Below are 26357 nucleotides of genomic sequence, written 5' to 3'. Positions count from 1 at the left end.
TTCTTTTGCTTCCACTGTTTTGGAACGGATTGTGTAAGTCCAGTTAGCATGCTGCCTGTTAATCTTTCTATATCTTGCTGGGCTCTCTGGTCAAAATCATTTAAAAGTTTTCCCTGGTGCTTTAGAGCTACATTCTGGAAAAGCCAAACCTTAAAGAGTGTGACTGGCTGTGCTTCAACTGATGCCTGTTCCATCGCACAGGAGCATGAATGCGCATGTACGCATACAGTTCTAAAGAATGGCTTTATAACACTGGACACTCTCACTCATCCCGCTCCACCCCCCATAGTTGAAAGAATGGCTATAGAACCCTGGAATTACTCACTTAGGCCTGAAAAAGGTTGCGCCAAGGAATAAATGCCCTGGAAGCATATGCTTTCAGGACCAATTATAGTTGGGCGGCCGGGAGGGCTGTTTAGCCTGGGGCCTTGAGCTCAAAGCAGTGGTGGACTTTGGCATCTCAAATTTCAGTGGCGCGTTTGTGATATCTCAATGACCTGTTTTGCAAATGAAGTCCCCGCCTTCCATTGTGTGTCATAGTTCTTAATTATTTGGCATTTGATAAGTTTCCCAACTTGTTTTTATGTTCATTGGACCGAACTGTGACACATTCATTTAGCTTAGAGCTGCTGATTTAAACAACTTAAGAGATGTGATTTGGTAGAAGACTTATTTTCTTGTGAACTTATACAGATGTTTTCATTTGCATGAAAGCAAGATTTTTTCTTCAGTAGTTAGTGCATTTACATAGAAAAAGGTGGGAAAGTGTTTGTTAATAATTAAAAAGAATATTAAATTTTTGCCTTCTCTCTCTCTCTCTCTCTCTCTCTCTCTCTCTCTGGTGTCTTATTTTGCCTTTTTGTGTTGTGTTTATTTTTATTGTGGCCATTAGGGCAATCAGGGCTGAACCCTACCAATCAAAATGTCAAACATATTTTTTTTTAACTCAAAATCTCAAAGCCACACTCTCTTCTGTTCCATACATTCTTCCACAATCCATTTGGATTTAAGAGATGCTGCTCCTGGAGAAATTTCTGTCAGTCTCTCATCCTCTGAAACACTCATTCTCAATCCAAAAGTATTGCCATAGCTGAGGAAGCCAAAATAGCTGTTCTGAGCAACCTCGGAGCTGTTTGTCTGCTTTTACAATACTGGATTCATTGGGTCCAAAAGGGACAGCTGTTGTTCAGAAAAGAGAGTGAAGAGGCTTCATCTAACCCATAGCAGGCCACTACGTCCCCAATACATTTGTACTGTTATCAAGCAATGAATAACCACATCTGAGTGGTGCCAAGGAAGAAGGTTATCTATTGCTCCAGACAAATAATAATTTGCATCTAGCCAGAACAAGGTGATTTCTTGGAACGGTGATGAAAAGATAAAATCATACCATACTGTAGAAGTATGCAAACAGTACTAAAGTTTTTTTTTTTTAAAACCCAACAGCCTGCTGTTTGGGAACTAGTTTTAACACTAGGAAGGCTAAATGGTTTTAAATGTTCACTAGAGAAAAGGACTCCTCAAATAACTAAGTCCATGTTTTGAAAAATGCAAAGGGTTTGATGAATGAAGCCCTTTGGCCTTGATAGGCATCAAATGTAGGGGGCCTGACCTGTTAGAAAAAAACAGGAAATGGGAATGAAATATATTTTTAAAAGCTATTTTTTCCTGCAGAAAACAAACAGCATCCAGAGTTGAGATACAGTCGATGAAACCGGAGATTGAAGTTATTCAAGTTGGACTTTTACTTAAGGATACCTATGTGAGAACTGAGAAACGTATCTTTACAACTTGATGGATGATTGCTTGTGCAAGAAAAGCCTTTCTTCACATAGACCTCTAGCATAGTTGTCTTTGTAAGCAGAAAATACTGATTGGAAAAACTAACATGATGGCAAAGAGACTGAGCAGAGAACCTTTTTTTTTCTGTGACCGTTCCAAATCAAGAGTTGAATCCTTCAGGTAAAGAGCCAAATACGGTAAATGTTTTAACAACTGCCACGTCAGTGAATCAAACTAAGACGTACAGGTGGGACTTGCAACAATATGTTACTTGTCCCATTCCAATCAGCCACCTATGTCTTTCTCCGGGATGTTCATGTCATTCCTTTTCTCATCTGGTTTTTCCATTTTTCCTTAACCATGGCCACATCCACACTACACATTTAATGTAGTATCATACCACTTTAAACAGTTATGGCTTCTAACAACGTATCATGGAAACTGTAGAGGGTGCTGAGAATTGTTCAGAGGCCCCTAATCCATCACAGAGATATAAATCTCAGAGCGGAATTGTAGCTCCCTGAGGGGAATGGAGAGCCCCCAGAGAGCTATAATTTCCAGAGTTTCTTGGGAAGAAGGATTGATTGTTAAATCTTTCTGGTTTCAATAAACTTGGAGCTGACGTTTATCTGCAGAGAGTTTTTCCGGGTCATGTAGCCAGCATGACTAAGCCGCTTCTGGTGAAACCAGAGCAGCACACGGAAACGCTGTTTACCTTCCCACCGGAGCGGTACCTATTTATCTACTTGCACTTTGACGTGCCTTCGAACTGCTAGATTGGCAGGAGCAGGGACCAAGCAACGGGAGCTCGCCCTGTCACGGGGATTCGACTGCTGACCTTCCGATCGGCAAGCCTAGGCTCAGTGGTTTAGACCATAGCATTAGAGGTGTGTATTATCTGCTTCTGTCTGTAATCCTTCTCCTGGGGTGCTCTGTATAAAATGAGGCTCTGTGTTCCCCCATTCTCTATAATGTGGAGTCTAAAAATGCCTATAACTTTTCTTCTTTGTGCCAAAGTGAATAAAATTTACAGGTGGTGGAGCTCCTCCAGACCGGATTAAGTCTGCCAAATTGTATACAAATTGGTCCAGGAGCTTTTTGTGGAGGTAGTTAAAAGCAATTCACTTTCCTCCACAATCATGTATGAGGGGGTGGAAGAGATATTGTCTCTTTTGTACCTTAAGATAATTATGAGGTGGCCAAGTAGTGTATACTCTTGTTTGTACGGTTTTTAAAACTCTACCTTTCTTTCTGGTGGCTATTTGTGTCATCCAATAGGCTGGACAGTCCTCTCAATAGGTGTTTACAGGTCTCTGATAAACCTTACAACCTGAGGCTGTCTGTGGAATTCTGAAGAGCTCTGTGCAGCTGTTCTGTTGTTAAAGCATAATAAAAATAATAATTATACAGTAATAACAGTCCCTCCCAGCTTTCACAGGCCATAGAAGCCTGGGTAAAGAGAAATGCTTTTGCCTGGTTCCTAAAGACAGTTTGATATAGGGAAATATAGAACTGTAAAGGCGCATTAAAGCACAGAAAGAGAGCAACAGATTTTGTGTCTCTCCAATCAGCTTGGGTTTTTAAAAGCTGACATTGTGCTTTCACTATTGTGTGGAGGGGAGACCTCCCCACAAACCACCCAAATTCAACTTGTTCTTCAGCCCACTCACAGAGGCAATGCACACCCCTAGCATTTATCACCCAAGCCTGGAATTCTGCCCAAACTTACTTGAGAATAGTGGGACTTATTTCTGATTGGGTAGCATGAAAAATAGTTCAGCTTCAACTCATGGTACTTTTACTTCATGTGTATAGTATGTAGCATAAAGCCATGAAGCGTAGGAGAAAAGGAAAAGTACTGAAGATGCTAAGCACATCATAGTGCTGATTTTATCTGGTTCATGATTCCATTCTTATGTTGATATATAATGTTATTGATTTAAGTGTTCATATATTGGCATGCAACTAAAGTGGGACAGTGGTTTTCTATTTGACATGCATTTCGACTTTCCCCATTATTGCTGTACCTGAGCATCTTCCAACAGTGCATTAAGCAAAGAGACTAACATCTGTCACATCTGGCTCATTTCCTCTCGCATCCTTTCCCCAGAGGAAGATTGCGGATACTGTGTAGTAATGATCTCTTTGGTAGACTGATCTTCACAGTACTAAGCATCACTCTGTCCAAATGTTGCTAGGTTTGTGGCCCATTATATTTTTTAAAGAGAGATTTCCCTGTTTCTTTCAGGAAATACATCTTGGAAATGGCTTTTCTGGAAGTGCTCTAAAGAAAAGCATTTTGTCACTGGGTTGGAATGGATGATACTTAACCCCCCAGTCTGTGGGGTTGTGAGTGTGAGGGTACTTTTGCTCCCTATTGGTGAGTTAGCCTTACTGCGGTTGTCTGCAGCCATCCACAGAGAGGTGGCATGTTACAGTATAGCCCATGGACAGAAAATTCAGCTTATGTAGGCCAAAACTGCATGGTCAAGAAAATCATGGAATAAATATGGAAACCAGTGCTGTGAATTTAGTCTATACACATTAGATTTTACATGTGATTCCAACATACCATCTCTACATGGATGACCTACAATGGCAGAGATGGTGTCAGGACAGCAGGTGGAGAGGTGCACCTTTGCATTTAGTGGGGCATATATGGGATAACTATAATCTGAATGGCATATAGCCACAAATAATATGTCAGTTTTAGTGGTAATAAAGACTCTGAAATAGGAGAGTGACGTATCTTCACACAGATCTATGTAGGCCTGGAGAGCTATTTAGGATTCATCTCTAAAACCTCAGCATTACGCTAGTTAGAGTTGTTCTACCCCTGGCACCACAGTGCCTGATGCAACTTATTCCCATTGCCCATTCTCGCTACATTGCTAGGTCTGGCATTAGGCATTGCAGTAGGCCAGGCTTCCTCAACCCCGTCCCTCCAGATGTTTTTGGCTGACAACTCCCATGATCCCTAGCTAGCAGGACCAGTGGTCAGGGATGATAGGAATTGTAGTCTCAAAACATCTGGAGGGCTGATGTTGAGGAAGCTTGCAGCAGGCATTCCGGAACCTATGCATAGTGCCATAAGAATGTGTAGAAGCATCTACAGATGTTGGGAACCATGGGAGCAAGGCATTGATGCACAGCAGCATCTGGGGCCAAATGGATGCTCTATTGCAGTGTGCTTCATGAGCCCTTCCTGCAGGAGAAGGCAGTCAGAAGGGCTTTTGTTGAATGCTATGTAAGAACCCAATGGCGTAGTCCAGACCAAATATCCATCACATTATAGTAAAGAAAGATATTTTCCCTGTGCTCTGCAATGTGCTTTTGTGATAATTTGCCAACCATTGCATCCTAATTGCAACAACTGTGAACCACTCTGCAAACTTGATTGGATAGGTAGTATATAAACATAATAAACAAATAAACTGATTTATTTCTGGAACTCACTCCTGATTAAGAATGTGTAGGATTGGTCTGTCATTCATCTTTGGTTCAGAAGCTTCTCAGCAACTGGGGAAAACAACACACTTAAGGTAGTAAAAGAAATGATCTAGCCAGTCCCAGGCCCTTGCCTTGATTTGACTGGGTTTTGTAGTTGTAAAAATGGCAGGTCTACCATTACGTTTCTCTCCCTCTGCCTCCCTCACTCTTTCTGTGTGTGTTGCCTCTGTAGCAGCAGCACAGTTGTTACCATTCACTGCCCAAACACTGCTCTGTAAAGTAGCATTCACCATTAGGGTGTTTATGACTATGTTACAAAGAGCATAGTTGGCTTAACAGATTGCTGAAGAACTTGACTGTTTCATTTACCCAAAACAAGGCTAAAGCAGATCCTGTTGCGCACAAAGGAGACTTTCTAGATAACACTGGCCACAGCACTTCGTATACTGAAAACGGGAAAGGGACCAAAATTGGCAGGAGCTCTCTAATCTGCCACAAGAGCGAGAATTTTCATTATCCTTCACATCTCTCATAGACTTTGCTTTGGAAGTCTTATGCAAGCAGCCATGCAGTGGAACGATTGTATTCTTAATGATTTCAAAGATGTGGATGTTTTTTTCTCCAGTGTTTGACCTATTTTGCCACTCATGCATTATACATATTGGGGAAAGCTGTACTCATAAGGCATAGTCATTAGAGCTTAAAGTGAATCACTCTACTTCTTGCCCTCCCTCTTTTTCTCCCTGTGCAAAATCTAACATTTAAAAACTGCCGGAATCAGTTATTTCTCCCCTCTTCCCTTTTTATGTCTCCATGCACTTTTCCCAGAGCTCTTCTTGGGATCCTTGTATTTTGAATAAAAAATTAAGAGACAGTAACAGTTATTATTTGTATGGACATGCATATAATTAAAAAGATTCTTACTTTGAGGAATTTAGCTGAGGATTACATTTTCTTTCCTAAATTAATTGCATGGCATGGATACATATGTTCCCTTCAGACCAGGAGTTGGCATACGATTACCCAACCCATGTTGTGCAATGTGAATGCTTACAATAAATATTTATTTAGAATATTTGAAATGAACTATTTTTCACAGCAGCTGAAACTGGTTCACCTCGATGTATCCCATGCCTCCCTGTACCCCATGAAGTATGTTTGAGTGCGGGATGGAGATTCCTCAAAGTTATCCTAGGTCATGGCTGACCTTCTCCTTTTTGTCAATTGAAATTTGCCTCTTTAAGAGATGTGCTCTCAGGAATTAAGGAGTATGTCTTCTTTAGCATTTTGATGATAACACATCAACTACTGCAGTCCAAAATTGGTACCCTGCACCAACAGAAAAACTAGCAGAATGGTCAGATTTCTTGCACTCAAGACTATAGGTTGGTCATAAAATCTTTAGAACAACACATAAAACAATAGGAATGCTTTATTTGGCTGTCAAGATTCTCCATCCAGCTTCTTCATCCTCAACAAAGCTGCTGCCTCATCATTTTTATAAGTATTGTTTGACTCGGCATCTCCAGAAGTGAGCCTGGGATTCAGATGAAACCAAAGACCAGTGAGGAGCCAGTCTAGGTTGGTGGCCACAGACTCTCAATTTTTATATAGTCTTTGGTACAATACTTGCTTATGCAAGTGTGCCTGGATAAATTGCTTTTCCTATGATCACCATAATGACATTGAATTCTTTTTTTGCCAGTTTTTTTTTTTTACAATGGCTGTATCAGCTTCCTTCTTGTATCTACCTGAGGACAAGGGATTTTATCAAAAGAGCCTTTAAAAAAAAGTGCTTTGAAATAATCATTCAATATATGTTGGCCCAATATTATGCTTATTAACCAGAATGCTAAATAAGTGAGAAAAGAGACCAAAAAAGCATCAGGAAATCTTCAGCACTTTGGAAATTAATTTAAACAAAACATCTAGTTGAATGTTAACTTGAAATTTCAATTTCTAATAATTTATAAGCAAACTACACCTTCCAATAAATTTACTAACAGCTTCTCCTCCTTTGCATTTTTTATAATATGTTAACTTAGTCAAAAAGACCATCTTCCAGATTTTGAGTCACTATTGCATTATATTGGGTCAAATGGGAAATGATCACTGACCTACTGTTACAATTCTTGTCGCTATTAATAATGCCATTGTAAGTTCTAAATTCATTTCATTAACTATTCCTTTTAGCAACAGAACCATCTGTGTCAGCCTGTGGGCCTAATTAGGCCTTGCTGGGGTCCTCATTTTCCCCAAGCTACACCCGCCCCACACCTGACATCATATGCTGTGTGCTTAAATGGTTCTCTCCGTTGTTCCTTGGCAAACCAGGCTCACTGATAATGTCAGTCAGCTGATTGACGCTGCCTGGAAGCCCCACTGTGATTGTCTGCCCTGGGGAGTTCCTTATTCCAAAGATGTGATGAGTGAGATAAGGTTCTGGCCTGGTGGACGGATCCTTAAAATTACATTGCAAAGAGTATATATCTTGGCAAATGATCAGCATTCACACTGAATTCACTCTCCATGGTGAATACAGCATGCTTCTCCATGGTGCTACCTTACATTGCTGCAGTCTGTTTGTGTATACTGTAGTTACAAGGGTGAGGATAAAGTGAGAAAATTTAGCCCTACCTCCATGGTTGAAATGCCACAGTGTTCTGTGGCTTCCATAGAATGGTAGGCATGCATGCAAGAAGGGGACCAGCACTGACCAGTAAATAAGATTATTATTATTATTTTTGCATTAAAAGAAAGAAAACAAAACAAACAAAGCTTTAACGCCACATCTGAAAGAGATGGGTAAAGTAAGAAATAAAGTGAAGTTGGGTGAAGTAAGAAATAAATATTTCAACAATTGCACAAGGAATTAAAGAGTCTAGTGATAGCGCTTGGTGCCTAAAAATAAACTGTCAACTAAATGAACAGGGTGCCATGGCCGAATCTTATTCTAGCTGAAAAGTGCAGCGTGATCTGGGAGATTCTGTAGGAAATCTACATTACAGTAGGAGACTATTTCTCTTCACACAATGGCCAGTAAGGAGGAGAAGCGGGGTGGGGAGGGTCTTATATCGCCTTTCTTACCTTGTCATTTTAATGGGCAATTCTGCCAGCCTTAAATTTGGACAGAACCTCGTATTCCACGAACATTTTGAATTAAAATAATAGATGTACTGGAAAAGACAAGTGTGTTAATAATGTCCCCTGAATACATAGCCATATAATAATGTTGATTTTTCTTTCTTTCTGGACATGTTTCCTTGCTGCAGTGCAACATGCTTAAAATGAAAAACTCTGAGCTGTACAGACTTCGATCCCATTTCATATTTATTAACATATTTAGAAAAAAAATATCATACATGGCTTAGAAAAAAAACCACCACAGTTCTAAGAGTGTACATAAAATAGTATAACAATTCGCAATATAATACACCTGAAATCAGCAAGTGCTAAAAATATGGATAGAAAATTAAATCTTGTGTCTGGATAAGGTTTCTAAAGGGTTTTGGTATGTGTAAAACATGGTATAGCAAGGGTGCCTGCCAAATGTTAATCGATGTTTCAGATGTTGTGTGAATTGAATGTTTCAGGAGGCAAGGTCACTGGAAACCTCTCCCTCTGTGCGTTTACATACAGGTAGATGAGGAATGCTTGAGCTGAGCTGTGTATATTGTGAACATAAGAAGCTGCCTTATACTGAAGCAGACTACTAGCCTTCCTCAAGGTATCTTCCACCTTTTCAGATGCAGGAAGTACCTTTAGCACAAACATGCATTTGGGGACCCATTTGCTAATCTTCTATCATAGATTTGCATGGTGGCAGTGCTCTTCTTGTAGTCTACTTTGGGGCAGGCCATGACACACCAGTGGGTCCCAAACCACCAGTTGAAGACCAGTAGTCTATTTGGCAGCAGCTCTCCAGGGTTTCAGCTCTAACTGGTGATGCCATGACTTGAACCTGGGATGTTCTGAATGCAAAGGACATACTCTACTACAGAGCTACACTGTGCCAATAATAATAATAATAATAATAATTTATTTATACCCCGCCCTCCCCAGCCAAGGCCGGGCTCAGGGCGGCTAACAAGCAATAATAAAAACAAGTTGAATGAATACAACTTGAAAACAAGATTAAAATACATTAAAATATTGAAACATTAAAATATTAAAATGCAGCCTCATCACAGGAGGAGAAAGGAAAAAGAAAAAAGAAAGAGGGGGAGGGGAGGCAATCAAATTGGCTCCAAGCCAAAGGCCAGGCGGAACAACTCTGTCTTACAGACCCTATGGAAAAAAAATCAGATTCTGCAGGGCCCTGGTCTCATGAGGCAGAGTGTTCCACCAGGCTGGAGCTAGTGTTGAAAAGGCCCTGGCTCTGGTTGAAGCTAATCTAACTTCCTTAGGGCCTGGGACCACTAGGGTGTTGCTATTTATGGACCTTGAGGCTCTCCGTGGGGCATACCGGGAGAGGCGGTCCCATAGGTACGAGGGTCCTAGACCGTGAAGGTTTATTTTATTTTTTTATGTGGGGAGGTATTTGCTGCTGGGTCATAGTGGTGAAAATAAATTCTCCCACTATGTCAGCCCAGCAAACAGCCAAAAATCAGGGATGACTGAAGCTGGCATACAAGACATTGAGAAGTCTTGAGGAAGGCTGTCCTGAAATTCAGGAATCTACATTTTTGAGGAACTATTATGATGAAAAAAATATAAATATAAAATGAAATGATAAATAATAATAATCTTGATGCTCTACCCCAGAACTATGGCTCCTTCCCACAAAAAGTCTCCTTCCTCTGAATTTTGGCTCAGTTTTCAAATAAACTTAGCTCATTCTGAGCAATGCCAGTATTAAAATAATGCCAGGAAACAGGTCTGCTCTTAGTATTCTGCTTGCATTGGAGCTTATCTGCATACACCAACCCTATTGTAATGCAGCTGTGTGCAGAAGTGTGAAAATTCAGTGGTGAGTCTGCTGGGGATTGCACTCATCTCAGTCACAACAAGATGTGAGGACTAGCCTGCCTGTGTGCCAATGACAAAGCAAATTCTCTCACTTCCTGAGCTGATTAGAAAATTCAAGGGGGAGAATTAATGAAAAAAAATATTTTTCTAAAATAAAGTCAGAAACTTTTAATTAGGTAGTCATGGGAAGAACTTGAGAAACAATTCCACCCATATCAAAATGAGGAGACCACTTTTTTCTCTACCTTCCACTCTAGTGTCAGTACTAGGGGCGGGAAAATCTGTCAATTTCAGTTTCAGTCAGTTTCTCCTTTTTTCAGTCTCACATTCAGTCTACACCAGTTTGTAATTTTTTTTTTTAAAGACCCTCATGAAAATTAATTAGCGTTTTGGTGCAAATTTCTCCTAACATACATATGCTGGTATGAAATTTCGCTGAATTGAAACACTTTTTGCACAGCAGTTTCCAGTAAAACAATGCATTTTTAAATGTTTTTTTCTTCATGAAGTGCATTTGTAGGGACACTTTACCCCAGCATATACATACTTGGCTGAAGAACTACTTTGCACCATTCAGAGAAGGATGGGTGTGTTTGGGTTTGTGCATTGTTTCGGAAAGTGCATGTTATGTAGGTTCACCTTTAAGCATGTTCCATATTAAACAACAACCCAAGCTCCGAAATCCGATTTCAGTCAAACTAGTAACCGAATATAAACAAGAAAAACAAGTCTTTGCACTGGTTTATTTACTGCAGCTAACAAACCACATCTGATGAGCTGTATAATTTGCTCCAGCAACTGCTGCCAAAAATAAAAAGCTGGGTCCTGCAATGCAGCACGTTTCCGAGGAATACAGAACTCTGCCTTTTCCCATCGTGTAGCATCCTCTGTGTCTTTGACTCTGCGGGGTGGGAAATGATACAGTGGGACAGTTGACTGGTGCCGTAAGCCCTAAAGGGCAACCTGAAAGGATAGGTGCCACCCCAAATCCCCTTCTGTCATTAAACTAAATTTTAAGTTTTTTTAAAAATGCTGTCGTTTAGGATGTTCTACTGAAAAGCTGACAACACAAGCAGCAGAAGAGCAATAAAAATATATTGGTCTGGGTGGCTCCACTGAGAGATAAACTGAGCACCCTCAAAATCCTCTCTTTTAATGAGTGATCTAGCTCTTCCAGTAAACTCTGCCTTTTCTGTTACCAGTTGTTTGGCAGAGTTATTTGATACTTCTAAGAAACGGATCCCTTTTTAGTTCAGTGACCAGAACAGGAACTATTCTGTTGTGTGTGTTTATGTATTAGACTCCCCCCCCCTCCCCATGGAGAAAGACATTCCTGTGTAGCTGTTTCTTCTCCCCCGCCCTCCCTGCATGCTGGTTACAAAAGGCTTAGAAAACAAAACCACCCTCAAACAAGCTCAACAAGCAGAAATACAGGCAATAGAAAGTCCTGATATAATTCGCAGATTAAGTCCGAATGCTTGCAATAAGTTCTCCGGTGCTGATTTGGCTGGCGTCTCTCACAAACATGGGGTTGCTTTCTGCACTACTGACAGCAGGGCATTAGAGAGAGAGAGAGAGAGAGAGAGAGAGAGAGAGAGAGAGAGAGAGAGAGAGATGTGGGGGTTTTTTTTGGTTATTAAAAGCAAAGTCTGTAGAAGGGAGTGGATTAGGGAAGAATGAAAGGTCAATGATTTTAATTCTACTTCGCTGAATTCAAATGTTTGAAAGGATATATTCGGCGGAAAGGTCATGTCATGGAAGGTAAGCAGCTTGTCCTAAGGTTTGCAGTGGGATAAACAAAACGGTAGCTTGCCTGGGATGTTTGTGTGTCAAAGGTAACAAAGAACCTGCTCTTTTTCTTAAAGCCTTTTAACCCTCTGCATACTCCCTGGGATCATAGCTGGAGTTTAATGGCAACAGGCTGGTGTTTGCTTTCGGTTCCTCCAAGGTTCAGAGGCATTAGCTCTGACAGTCACTACAGGGCCTGGCTAATATTACATTTCTCACTCGAAAGCTTCAACCACGAGCTGTACATCTTTTGGAAATTCTTCGCCCTTTCAAGTCTTCTTACTCTGACAGAAAATGATATTTTTTAAAAAATAAAAAATGTATGGAATGCAAAGAGAGAGGAAAACATGTACTCAAGGCAGGGGGAGGGAGACCCAATGGGAGAACCATTTTGCTATTTGTTCATCTAGCCCAGTACAGTGGACGCTTGGGCCGCGAACTTGATCCGTGCGGGATGCATGTTCGCAACCTGCAGCAGTGCGTCTGCACACGTACGGGTTGTGATTCTGTGCTTCTGCACATGTGCAAAGCGCAATTTAGCACTTGTGCGCATGCACGACCGCCAAAACCCAGAAGTAACCCATTCCGGTACTTCTGGGTTTCGGTGGTCCGTAACCTGAAAAAACGTAACCTGAAGCGTCTGTAACTCAAGGTGTAACTGTAGAGAGCCAGTGTGGTGTAGTGGTTAAGAGCGATAGACTCGTAATCTGGAGAACCAAGTTTGCGTCTCTGCTCCTCCACATGCAGCTGCTGGGTGACCTTGGGCTAGTCACACTTCTCTGAAGTCTCTCAGCCCCACTCACCTCACAGAGTGTTTGTTGTGGGGGAGGAAGGGAAAGGAGAATGTTAGCTGCTTTGAGACTCCTTCGGGTGATAAAGCAGGCTATCAAATCCAAACTCCTCTTCTTCTTCTGTATTGTCAACCTTGACTGGTAGCAGCTTTCCAGGGTATCATACAGAAGTCCCTCCTAGATCTACTAGGAGATGCCCAGGATTGAACCTGGGACCTTTCTTTGCCTTCAAAGTTTGTGATCGATCACTGAGCCATGGCCCTTCTCTCAGGTGGCACAAAGTGACGACCAAGTTGGTGCTCCTTTTCTGCCACTGACATTCATGACTTACTTTCTCTGTGCATAAGAACACAAGGACAACCCTGCTGGGCATCATCATCATCATCATCATCATCATCAACAACTAATTATTACTTAAACCCGCCCATCTGGCTGGGCCACCCCAGCCACTCTGGGCAGCTTCCAATGGGATATTAAAAACATGATAAAAGAGCAAACAGGAAAAAAATTTCTCTAAACAGAGCTGCCTTCAGATGCCTGCTAAAAGTCAGGTAGTTATTTATTTCCTGGACATCTGGTGGGAGGGTGCTCCACAGGGTGGGCGCCACTACCAAGAAGGCCCTCTGCCTGGTTCCCTGTAACTTCATTTCTCACAGTGAGGGAACCTCCAGAAGGTCCTCAGAGCTGAACCTAAGTGTCTGGACTGAATGATGGGGGTGGAGACTCTCTTTCAGGTATACTGGGCCGAGGCCGTTTAGGGATCAGCATAAAGACCTAACAAGCATTTTGTTTTGACAGTGGCCAAGCAGTTGCCTACAGGAAGCCATCTACTCCTCTGCCCTGAGAGCCCCAACATCACTAGAGTAAAAATGTGCAGCACAATTTTCAAAATATACACTATATGGAGATAAATCAAATTTACAGAGCTGCTCAGTGCTTTCCCAAGTGGTTTAGCAACCAATTGCTCTTCCCAAGGATCTCTGGAAACTGTAGCACTGCAAGGGGAATGCAGTTCTCCTAACAAACTACAGTTCCCAGGATCCTTTGGAAGACACTAAAGTGGCAAAACAGTGCTTTCCATGTATGGTGTGAATCTGGCCATACATTAACTTGCGAAAGCAGTGAACTCCATAGATGAGTGGGAATTTGAACCTGATTTTTATACATCCAGATTCAGAACACAGGATGCTTATAGACAGAGCCTTAATTTGCAAACGGGCCTTTGACATATTGCAATGGGCCCTTCACAAGAATTAGATTTACCCGTTTTGCCCAAGAAAGGAAAAACAAAACAAAACAAAACACAGGCTGGCATTTTGAGGCTAACAACAACATGTGAATGTTGCAAAACAAAAACCAAAAACCCAACAAAAACAGTGCATGCCTGGGGAGCACTGATTCCACAATAAACAATCGTCTGGAAGCATCCCTAGCCAGAGCCTCTATTTTTATGCAATGTATTCTTATCAAATGAGTAAGCTGTACATTGTATGCACGTGGAAAGATTGTTGATAAATTTAATGCATATTTAATGTAAATTGCATATATATATATATATATATATATATATATATATATATATATATATTCAATTCAGGGGTTTACAAATTCTGTAAAATAAAAATAAATACTAAATTAGAAAAAAAAACCTGCACTACAAGCCTATATATTCAGAATTAAATCCCATATAAGGTCTGTGTATATGTTACCAGCTTAAAATGAAGCTACAGTACGTCATTCTTTTTCTCAGTGTGGATTGGAGCTGGTGGGGGGCAGGGATACATTGAAATGCAGTATTTCCTAAGAAACGACAGAGTAAATGCAGGATATATGTGGATTGTGGCTAATGTTGTGTCTATACAGACAACGACCGATTGACGCACGTCCAATTATGCGCAACTGCAGATGTGTGCATGGTGGTGACCCAGAAGTGGCTGGTAAAGGAGGTGGAATGGGGTGAGATCAGGGAGGAATGGGAGCAGGGCAGGGCAGGGCAGGGCAGGGCTGTGATGGGGCAAAACGGGGCATAGTGGGTTTATGCACACTCTATTTTTGCATGTGATGACCTGGAATAAAACCCCTGCACCAACTGGAGATTGTCTGTACTGCTTCCCAAACTAGCCATGGGAGTGCACTTGAGTCAGAGTAAATAGGAGTGTGTACATAGCCTAAGACTGCTGCCTAACTCTAGACATGATATGAGCAAATAATTGTTTTGAAGATGGACAAGAAAATGATTATTTAAACCACACCTGTCCCACACAATGAAAGTCAGACCTACAGAAAGCAGAATCAGTCTCCACAGTACATTTTACAGAAAGAATTACTCAATCGCTATGTTTTGGAAATACAGCTGTATGTTTTTTCTACAGCGTGCCAAAAAATGGGATTTTTTTAAAAAAAATTAAAAAATAAAAACTGCCAGCTAGGAAACATTATTCTGTTTGTTCAAGAAGGAAAAGCAGCAAGCGTAGCCAAGAATTTCTGAGTAAGTTACAGGATGGTTCATTCTCCTTAAGAATTGTTTTTCTCGATATCTAGTAAGGGTAGATAAAAATGAATCTGGCAGAGGTTTTGTTGTCCACCCCCCTGGAGGGCCATTTGACTCTATACACTTTTGGTTCCTAAATGTAACGTGTCTTTACCCAGGAAAGACAAAGAGAGACAAGTATCCCAACAAATGGTACAATAAAACTTCAAATTCCACTTCTGTCATGACTCAAGTGATGAAAATTTTAGCAAAAGCCTAGACATGCAATAAAGTATCATCAATCACACACCATTATTTCCCATCTGGGAACCCAGGATACAGACAAATCCTGGAAATCTCTCAACAAACATACAGATTACAGAAATGCTAAGTATTTCATCAGAACCTCTTATGCTTAATGTTTCTGGTAACTGCCTTGTATAGTAATGTGAGTAGAGACCCCCACTGTACTGAAAAGCACTGCGTGATTCCGTCTCTCTCCTCTCCCTAAGTTCCCATTCCACTTTTCCCTTCCCCCAGCTTGGCTGTTATGCAGTGTCAATGCATGATCCGTTGTCTACAACCTTAAGCAAAACCACGCCTTGCTCCAACTCCCGAATCCTTGTGTAAAACCCTTCTTAGCCAATCCTTCCGTGTGAATTTCTCCTTGGATTATTCTATCTCTGATCATCAATGTTTCTATACCAAGGACCTTTCTCACAGTTATCATCAAACAAGGAAAGAAAACATGCTCTCAAATAGCCACAGGGTCTTTTAGAGCAGTCCCTAAGAGATAACCATTTTCTCTCTCTTTGTTAATATGACCCTGAAACATGCTGACTAAGACATGGTAAATGGGGAGTGTGTGTGATTAGATTTTAATGCTCTTGGGCTGAATCCAGCTAAATCTACTAGGGATGGGGGGGGAGGCGAATTTGGTTCAGTTTGCATTTTAATATGAACCGATTTGATTCCTTTTTTCTTGAAACAATAAGTGACCTGAAGTGCAGCTACCTTTGGAATTCACACTTCTCTGAATTTTGCAATTCAATTCTTCAACAACAACAACAAAAAGAATAGTACAAAGATGTGTATGTTAGGGGGACTATAGATAAAAATGCATACAATTGTGAAAACACCATACAAAGATTGCATTGTAAAAATTGCTTGTAAAAATATGTATATTGGGAAAAAGGAACACTAAAATGCTGAAGTTTTTCGAGGATGACTTAAAAAACAAACAAATTGTTGTGGAAATGTGGCAAACGGAAATCAATAATGAAAATAAAAAAGAAACTAAGGGAAATTGAAATTGACAGGTGTGTGCATTCTAGACGTGTGTCAATCCACAGAAATGAATGAATGTGATTACAAATGAATGAATGGACACGACAATAGATCTACTTTGAGTATGGTTTTGTTGGATACAACCCAATGCAACTTCATGCCATGTTATACTGCACGATATAATAATGTTCAAATGTAACTCACAGTTTCCCATGTTAAACTTTGGAGGGCGTGATATAGTGTGTTTCAGGATTTAAGTAAACCTACTGACATTCTGTGGTAGGCACAATTATATGCCCTAACACGAGTTCAGTTGGGTTTGGAATGAAATTTCTATCAGCTGTCCTCTATTTTTCATCCAGCCCACTGCATCAACTTCAGCTCATCAGAATACCAGAAAGTAATGCAATCTCCAGTGTTGGAGAAGACTATTGGGAGCAATTGTGTCAATAGTCCTACTCATCTTATTCTTCCACAGTGAAAAAAGAGCCTTGACCTGCCTTGCTCTATTCACTGGGAAGTTCATCAGGGCTATCCGAAATCCATCCCAGAACATCAACCCATCAGAAATCCATCACAGTCCATCAACTAAGATGAAAGTCTAGCAGGCTTTTATTTTGTGCATGCTGCTTTATGGAAGGAGTAACGGGCAACTTACAACTATCAGAAGCAATGCCTAAACACCTTACACGTGCACTGCATCATTAAGATTTTGGGCATGACATGGCGGGACAGAGTCTAAACAAAGATGTTCTCTTCCAAGCCCTCAGTCCCAGCATGTTCACACTTATGCCTCAGCGATGTCTACACTGCCTCAGTCATGTACACAGGACAGAAGATGGCAGGATCCCCCAGGGCATACTCTATGGGCAGCTGGCTTCAGGTACTAGGCCTGTTGGCAGACCAGCTCTGCATTACAAATACAGTGGTGCCTCTAGCTACAAACTTAATTCGTTCCGGAGGTCCGTTCTTAACCTGCAACTGTTCTTAACTAGAGGCGTGCTTTCGCTAATGGGGCCTCTTGCTGCTGCTGCGCCACTGGCACATGATTTCCGTTCTCATCCTGGAGCAAAGTTCTCAACTCGAGGTAACTCTTCCAGGTTAGCAGAGTTTGTAACCTGAAACGTTTGTAACCTGAGATGTTTTAAAATTTTAAATAGTTCAGCTGGAATATCATCACTGACCTCAATAGGAATTGTGACTGTGAAGGTAGCATTTCACAAAATAGCCCCTGGGAAGTTATGTAGGCTCTGTTTTTTGATCTCACCAGCAAAAACAATAGAGTTTGTGTTTCTACCAAAACATGAAGAGAACCAGTGTGTGGTATATTTGCTAAATTGCTTCAGTTGGCTGCTGATGGGCTGGGCTGAAATTGCCATTTAGCTATTAACTTGCTGGAGCACCTCTGGCAGTTACTGGTTCAAAGTCCCTCAAGTGTAAAATGTAAGAGTTGGTAGGACGACCGACAGAAAGGCCATTGGAAGGAGGCACAAGTGTTGCAAGATCAGTGGGGCAGATCTTTTGTTTTTGTGTCTTGCAGCCACTTCTGCCTAAGGGGATATCAAGCTGAGAGCCAAACAAGTCCTGAGGTTAATTCAGTCACTTTAATTAATTCAGGTTGGGTCCACAATGTTAGGCAAGCTCTGGGTCAGACTGGGAGAGTGTTGTGTGAAGTGACTTGAAGTTTCCTATGAAATTTGATCAAAACAATCATGAGATTCCAACAAGCCAAATAAGACATCACATGGGAAATGCATGTTTCAGTCCCCCAGTTTATTAAAGGCAACCTCAGGAGTAGAAGAATAGCAAAGGGAGGGGGGCTGCATAACCCCTTCCCTTCCAGTTATTTTTCCCCCTATTAAAAATGATTACTCAAACTCATTTTCTTCCCCTGGGGTAAAGATAGGGGGTACCAACCAACCTTCTAACCATGAAAGGCAAGCGTTGACTGGACCTTTCTGAGAGTCTTGTCCTTATCCTCACACCACAACAAATGGAACCAGTTCCATACAACCCGACTCAACAAATTCAAGGGATTTGTATCAATGCAACATCAAATTCAGTATGAATGTAAACAATATTGCATTTTAAATGTATTTCAAATGTGTCATAGAATCCCTTGAGGACTCCTTTCTTGGGTCTGAATTCAACAGCACTTTAATCACCTGGAACAGCTCTGCTGATGGCTACTTGAGGATACAATTGCGGCAATACAGCCAGCTTTTGTTGTTGTTGCCATCACTGCCATGTAGTATGCATGATAACATACGCTTACTTATGTTTGGTTACAGTCGTTATGATTCTTGCACCACTTACATTCCAACGGCCATCTTGCCTGCTTTATTGCTCACAGATCACTACAATACCAGGCAGCTGAATGGGATCCACACGGCGGGAAAGGGCACTTGGGAGTGATTGTGTCGATAGCCCTTGCCACTTCACCATTCATAATGAGACCAGGGTCTCACTATGGAAACTCCCCAAACACATTCAGGATTCAAACTCTGTAGATGCGTGGGGAAACAATTGGTGGCAAGTTAGGTACACACCTTTGTCAAAAGGCTAAATGTCAGGCAACAGAGGCAGTTGCTTTGCCTTTACTTTATCATATGAGCATGTGCGAGTTAAAGTAGCAGCATGTCAGGGATGGGGAACATCTGGTCCTACAGATGTTGGACTACAACTGCCATCATCTCTGAACACCAGCCAAGGTGGCTGAGGCTGATGGGACTTGAAGCTAAACAACACACAGAAGCATGTTTCAATATAAGTAGCATGTAGACATTCCACAGCATGTAGAAAAAAATCGATGTAAGGGAATAGTGGATATGAGATGGAACAATGATAAATTAGGAATGGTGTTTGGGAGACGCTGAGGGAGTGAGAACAGATGTGGGGATAGAATCTGGAAGTGTGAGAAACAAAGCAAAGATTGTGGGAAGCTCCAAGGATGGAGTTTCAACCTTAAAGTTGATCAGCCAGTTATATAAAAGCCAATTTCCAGGCACCCAGGCTCACAACACAGAGAATGGCTTGAAGGCCAATGACACAGTTCTGGCACTGAAATTAAGAAACTCTGCATAGCCTGGATAGGAGACTATCTGAGAATCAAAGGAAAGCTGCACTGAGCTCTTGGGAGGATTGACAAAAATATATGATTGTAGTAAATATTATTGCTCTGGCAGGAAAGAGCATGGAGTACAGACTCAGGCCTGACACAAGCTTGAGTAGCCAAGAGTAGCAGGGGCCAATGACGGCTGGAGTATGGATGACAGCCGTGAATGCTTAGAAGCTGGAAAAGGGAATGAGATGTTCTGTTTGTCTGTCTGTCAGGTGCTGCAATTGCTACGATCCAACTTCTTTAGGAATTCAGGAAGCTGATTTGAGAATGTGTTTTCTGGAATCCTCCTGCAGCCCAGAGACCTCTCCTTAACAGCTTCCAGAAAAAGGCTAGATAGCCTTCAGCACATTTAATGGGGGTTGTTCAGAATATCTTTCCCTGGACATCCTGTGATATTTATTTATTTTAGCTTTAAGCTGCTAAACAACAGCAGGATAATGGCAAACACTTCAAGGGGGGAAATTGTTGTTCTTGTAGTGTATCAGTACAAACAATGGTGAGTCAATAGATAATATTTTAATGTTAAAAGTACTTGATGGCATTCTTTGAAGCGAGGCACATTCTGATAGTGAACAGTATGTGACTTGCGGTGTTTTGCACCAGGCTCTGTTGGATTGCTGCTGAGCACATCAAATGAGTTGTTAAGTGATTTGTAGAAATGTTGCTGGAAAGCAGTCTGTTGCCTAATAAACACATAAATAAGTGAAGGATGGCCTCTGTTTTTTCCAATACTTGTTATGCTTGTGGGTTGCTGGAGGGGACTGGCAAAACAAACAGGCATTTGGCTATGAAGGGATGACCTTCCTTGCAAAGAATTTCAATCTTCTATCTCTGCTGTGGAATGAGGAAGGAATGCTGTTGTATCAGAATGGTAAGATGGGGGAAGGGAGCAGTCTCTCTCTCTCTCTCTCTCTCTCTCTCTCTCTCTCTCTCTCTCTCTCTCATATCATTCTTGGGGCTCCTGTTGCTTTCTGGAGAGCTTTTTTTCTCTAGGAAGGAAACTCTAATTACTAACCCTAATTTTGATGCCTGGGAGCAGCTATCAGGGAGATGTCATAGAACAACTGCCAAATTCAGCACACTGCAGAATTACACAGTGATTTCAGGACTGCAGTCTAGGATTCAGGCTGCCAGATCCTGATTTTGGTGTGGGATATTAATACCCCTGGGATGGAGTTCCTAAGTTCTCTTGCCACTGCCTTTATGAGGTCAATCCTAAACCAAGGCCTTACAAGTAGGGATTGACAAATCAGCCCAGAGGTGCCAACTTGAATAAAATAGGGGGGGGGGCATGTAAGATCACAAGACCTGAGGCACACACAACATTTGAATGGCAATGCCCATCAACTTGAGGGGGGGCAGCCCCCTCAAATATTTTATGGGGGTCAAAGGGATCTCGGCTCCTAGGAGTTGGCTCCTATGGATCAGCCTAAGACTATTTTGTTTTACTTTTGCGACCACTCAATCACAGGTCCATCTTGTCCTCTGTGGATTTTTTTTTTAATTACACATATTAAGACACACACTGACACACATTAGTGTACACATTTTCCTATGCATTTCCCTCAAAATATGTGTTTTTCAGTGCATTTTCCGATAAAACATACATTTGGTACAAATGGTAATCATAAAATGCTTACTTTTGCACACCAAAACCGCATTGCAAAATTTGGGGGTATCATTTGACTGGGAGTTGTGATCAGATCTGCAAAGCAAGTTCTGGGGTGACAAATGGGGTTAGTTTGCTGAGAAAAGTGGACTGAATTCATTCCTGTTCCATCTCTACCTATATGTGGGCAAATATTGACACAGCCAAATGCTTAATTCAATACAAATTACAATGTTAATTAAGTGCTGACTTGTATGATATAGGCACAATTTATTATTAATATTGTACTCTGTATGAAATAAATCTAACCATGAACATAAAACACCACCACCAACAGATGTGTTGCTGAAAGAGATAGCCAAAACAGCCAGGCCAACTCCACTAAGAAATCAAGAGCTCTGTTGGATCTCCAAAGGTCCATCTAGTCTACTATCCGGTTCCTAATAGTGAACACCTGGATGCCTCCAAGGAGCCCTCATGCAGAACAGGATCGCAACAGTTCTCAACCGTGTCGATTCCAAGAGACTTGTTTTCACAGGTATACTGATTCTGTAGAGCATGGCTGATAGAACTGGTAGCTATGCTGTTTGGAGATAAAAGGCTTCTCCTTCTGCTTGCTTCCTTTCATCCTATGTCAATTGTTTATTTTTTTAAAATATAGAAATAGTGATTCAATAAAAAAGCAACTTTCCTGATGTCAAAAAGGAGTCAACATATTGGGTATTATCCAGTGAATAGTTCCATTTGTGCCATGCTTTAGATTTGTGCAACAGAACTTCCCCTCCCTCTCCTCCCTCTGTGTGCCTTCCCTAAATTTGCTCAAGGGTTTGAGGAATCTTCTGAAGAGATTAAGGGTAGAGAGAGGAGAGGGAGGGCAGGTTCTGTTGCTGTTTTGCGTCAGGCGGCAAAATGTATTGGGCCCTATTTCCATCCTGCAACTCTGTGATTTATCTCTTCCCAGGAGAGCTTGTGGTTCTAAAAGTCATATACATGTCTTCGACTGCATCCAATTCCTCTAAAGATCATGTACTATATTGTCTCTTGACTCCACCATCCACAAAGTGCACAAATGGCACACTGATACATAGCAGGCATGAATCCTTGCCGCTCACTGGCCGAAGCACATGGAAACAGGTTGTTCACAGGCTCTGAAGTTGATAATGGAGAAGATGTCACAGCCACACTATACATTTAAAGTGCATGACTTCCCCCAAAGAATTTTGGGCACTGTAATTTGCTTCTCACAGAACTGCAATTCCCAGCACACTTAACAAACCACAGCTCCTAGGATTTCTTTGGAGGAAGCTATGTGCTTTGGATGTATGGTGTGGATGTGATGAAGTCTTCCAGTGTCTCTGTAGCATTCTGAAATGCAGAGCACAGAGTGTAGCAAGCTCCCATGTAGCCGTGCCTTGAAATGAGCTCAGCCTACAATCCTTTATTGTGCAATTTTGAGGAATTCTGAGCTAAGCTGATCACAAGATTCCGTTTTCTCCCAACCCTTCTACTCATAATGATGGGCAGTCTTGTTACCATGAACTTCTTCCTTTGTATCCCAGTCTTGCCTGCCAGGCAGCGCAATGTATGCCACATACATTTCCTTCTTGACCCTTCTTGTCCTTTCCTTAAGTACTTCTTATGTTGGCGAGATAAAAGGTAGCACTGTTCTAAAACCCAAGCGCTGCAGCTTTGCTATGTAAAAGGACATTCATTTGAAAGGGGAGTTAGAAAATAATGATCTCATTAGAAGAGAGTTTAGCTACATAGGGCTTCTCCTCTGTAGTGAAGATTAAACAGAAGCTAAGAACAAACAATAGTCATTGACACATAGAACTCACAGCAATATTATTCTCTCTTTTTCTGCCCTTTAAGAACACCGTCAGAAATTGATCCTCTCAACACTGAATGTGTTCAACAAAGAAACACCAGGAATGTTAACATTTGGGGGGAATTTTAAGCTTGAAAGATTAATTTTATCTTGATCTTCCAACACATTCCCCGGGCTGCTGTTTTTAGCTAATTATTCATGACAACATTTCTATAACATTTTCAGTGTCTAAAGTGCTTTGCGATCATCTCCTTTGTCCTTACAAGCCTGTAAGGTAGAGCACTAATAATCCCATTTTATCGGCCAGAGAATACAGAAGGCTGTATTAAAGTTTCTCTACATGATTTTATTTCTCGAAGCACTAAATCTGTACGACGTATTAGAGATTAATTCTGGAGCTCCTTGTTTCCTGTTTACATAGGGAGATCTAATCCACATTCAATGAAAACTTTAATACTGCTAGTGATACAGAGCATAGCTACTGTACCTTGACTTTCAATTACATTAAATCCCATTATAATCACTTTCTTTATAACAAATCCTCTTTTACACCTGAAATGCTCCTCTCCCATGAGAGCATTGCTATATTCTCCCCAATCAAAAACAGTATGATTCTAATGGAAATGCACTAACTGCACACAGTACTGGCATGAAAGGACTTCAGCATGTTCTCTACAATGAAATTCAATGATGTATGGAAAAAAAGAAAAATACTCTAGACACAGCTAGCTTCACGTTAGATGTCTTAACAGAGACCATCTACATCGCTCTGTATTATCTTTCAAAATCATCTTGCATGGATAATCATTGCTGTCCAAAGACAGGTCAAGTACAGGTTATCTAAGCACTGTTATTACAGAGTTGAATGTTTTTTTGTGAAAACGGAGGTGGGAATTTGAAGACAGTTGTAAAGATGACCTGTGGCGTGAATAAACTGTCTGAAGTATGGGAAGAGATGATGTTATGGGAGAATGCAAACATGCCTGATGCATATTCATATATAAGCCATCATAGATTCACACTCATACATAGAAATTTCATCTCACCTGAGGAAACAACTGGAGCCAGTTCACATATTTACCTAAAAGTCACCCAGTGTTGATTAATCAAGTGATTTTTATGCATGTGTGAACTGATCCTTAGGAATCTTTACAGGGGTATTGTAATGCCAATATCATTATGCACATATCATAGATTGAGAAGAGCTGAGACTGTGAAAATGGTTGCTTGTCTAGTGCTGAGGTGCTATGCCACTATTCTGTGCCTAAATCAGGGCTAGCCAAAATTGTGCTATCCAGATATTGTTGGATGCTGTTGAGTCACAATTCTCACCAACGGTGACCATTGTCCATGCTGGCTCAGACTGATGGGAGATGGAGTCCAATGACATTTGGAAGGCTACATGTCCCCCATTTCTGATGGGGGAGATTCTGGGTCTTATTACTTATTTTTTTTTGGTCTTGAGTTAAGGAGAAAAATGTAGAGGGACTTCTACAAGGTTCCCCACCTGATTCCCCCCAATTTTAGCCAAATGGTGTCCTCCCTATAGCCTCCTTGAACATTGGCCTTCAACTGGAGGGTTGGGACCCACTTGTGGGTTGTGGTCACAACAGGTGCACTATCACCATAGTAAATGATTAATAAAGGAGTCCTCAAATGCATATTTGGGTTAAAAGTGGGTTCTGGGTCTGAAAAGTGGAAGATAACCGTTCTATAACAGCTATGGGGGACCGTCAAGAAAGGTAAGAGAAACACTAAGTGCTTACTCTATAAATAAATCATCTCACCTTGTAAAATCCAATTTCCTAATCTGCTATTTGGGTAATTAACAAGGAACAGAACCAGAGGCAGGAAAAAGAAGATATGGCACTAGGGAGATAGTTCTAGTAAAAGGTTGAACAAACACATATACACATGCAATATGTCATCTGAATGGGTTCTCTAAAAAAGCATTAATTTGGAAGATGTCCACTGGATGACTAATGTTAAACTGTTATAAGAGGACACATCTAAATTAGCGAAGACCTAGGTCAAATTGATGACATCAGGACTGTGACATTTCAACTTTTTTTTTCTTTTTGCATGAAAATAATGGCTACATGAAACATCAAAGTTTTAAAACAAAATCTTAAAATTGCCCTGGTTCTGCAACACTCTACTCAACAATTGTGTGGCATCTCCCAGTTTGTAGGGCTAAATCTGTACCCATGCACCAATCATTTTGGAAAGGAAAATGAAAAGAGAAATGAAGCAGTGAATGTTCTGCTGGTGTCCCCTCAAAGCAAAGTCCTCCACAAATTTCAGTATCACTCATTTCTGACATTCTTTTCTGTCAAATTCCCACAGATAATGATCTTGGAATAAAAATAAAAAGGGCAAAGGAAGAAGGGATGTCCTGTAAAGAACCAAGTGTTCTCTTCACATAAAGTAAATAATTTGGGGACTATAAATAGAGATAAATTTAAAAGGCTTGTGTAAATAAGCTCAGCGTGCTTGGAAGAACATTCGTGAAAGCTGTTTGATAAATGTTTAATTTAAATGGAGTCAAAGTTAAAATCCCAGAAACTACAGTTTTATGGATTCATTAGATACCTGGTCTGCAATTTCGTAGCCTGCATGGGCACAGCAGATCTCTTAGAGCTGGGTGAGAACCTGTGGCCCTTGAGACTCAAAACCATGGTTGGCCTCTTGTGCATCTGGAAGCTCAAGATGCATGGCCATGCCTTTACCCTAAGAACAGAGACTATTCTTTGGGGGTTGTATCCGATGCCATTCCTTGCTACTCCAATGCTTCCTAAGCTAGTTGTGTACATTAACTTCAATGAGTCTACTCTGAGTAGGACTAGCATTAGTGACAACCCCGGGTGTCCACCTTTGTTTGATGGGTAGCTATTTGGTACAGAGTCTTCTCTGTAGTGCTGCCCTGACTATGGAGCCTGGCACCTACTGTGATGTTATTTTGGTGCCAAGTGGAGACTTTCCTCCCCCAGTTTTAAAATGTGACCTTTCTCAGTCTTGCAAAGGGTCCACCACCAAATTGTGTGGGGGTACTGTTGCTCTCCATGGTGCTGCAACCACTGCACCCCAACACAACCTGGAGATGGACCCTTTGCAAGCCTCCCCGATTGCCTTCTACATGGAGAGCAACATTTCATTCAAACAGTGGGAGAATCTCAAGGCACTTCCAGACTGCTGCTATTTTGGGGTGGGAGTCAATCACATACCAGCAAATTCAGGTTGTGCAATTACAGTTGACTGGGAGG

General features: G+C 41.2%; 1 protein-coding gene across 9 annotated transcripts in view; it reads left to right on the top strand.

The window, feature by feature from the left end:
- The first annotated feature begins 11802 nt into the window (after positions 1-11802).
- The window catches only part of LOC309366541 (uncharacterized protein), a 94335-nt gene continuing 79780 nt past the window's right edge, over positions 11803-26357 (top strand). For 7 of the 9 annotated variants that reach the window (XR_014166729.1, XR_014166733.1, XR_014166734.1 and 4 more), the window contains exon 1: positions 11803-11961. Coding sequence is in view for 5 of the 9 variants with exons in the window: in XM_081905253.1 (XP_081761379.1) it covers positions 11918-11961 (44 nt within the window). In the remaining 4 variants the exon portion in view is untranslated. Of the gene's footprint in view, positions 11962-20433; positions 20529-26357 lie in introns of those variants that run through there. The other 2 variants (XR_014166730.1, XM_081905256.1) reach the window with 1 other exon arrangement.

Source organism: Podarcis melisellensis (genome assembly GCF_964234715.1).
Source record: "Podarcis melisellensis genome assembly, chromosome: 3".
In the NCBI taxonomy this organism is placed as follows: Eukaryota; Metazoa; Chordata; class Lepidosauria; order Squamata; family Lacertidae; genus Podarcis; species Podarcis melisellensis.
Note: the sequence above shows the minus strand (reverse complement) of the source record. Positions and strands in the feature narration are given on the sequence as shown.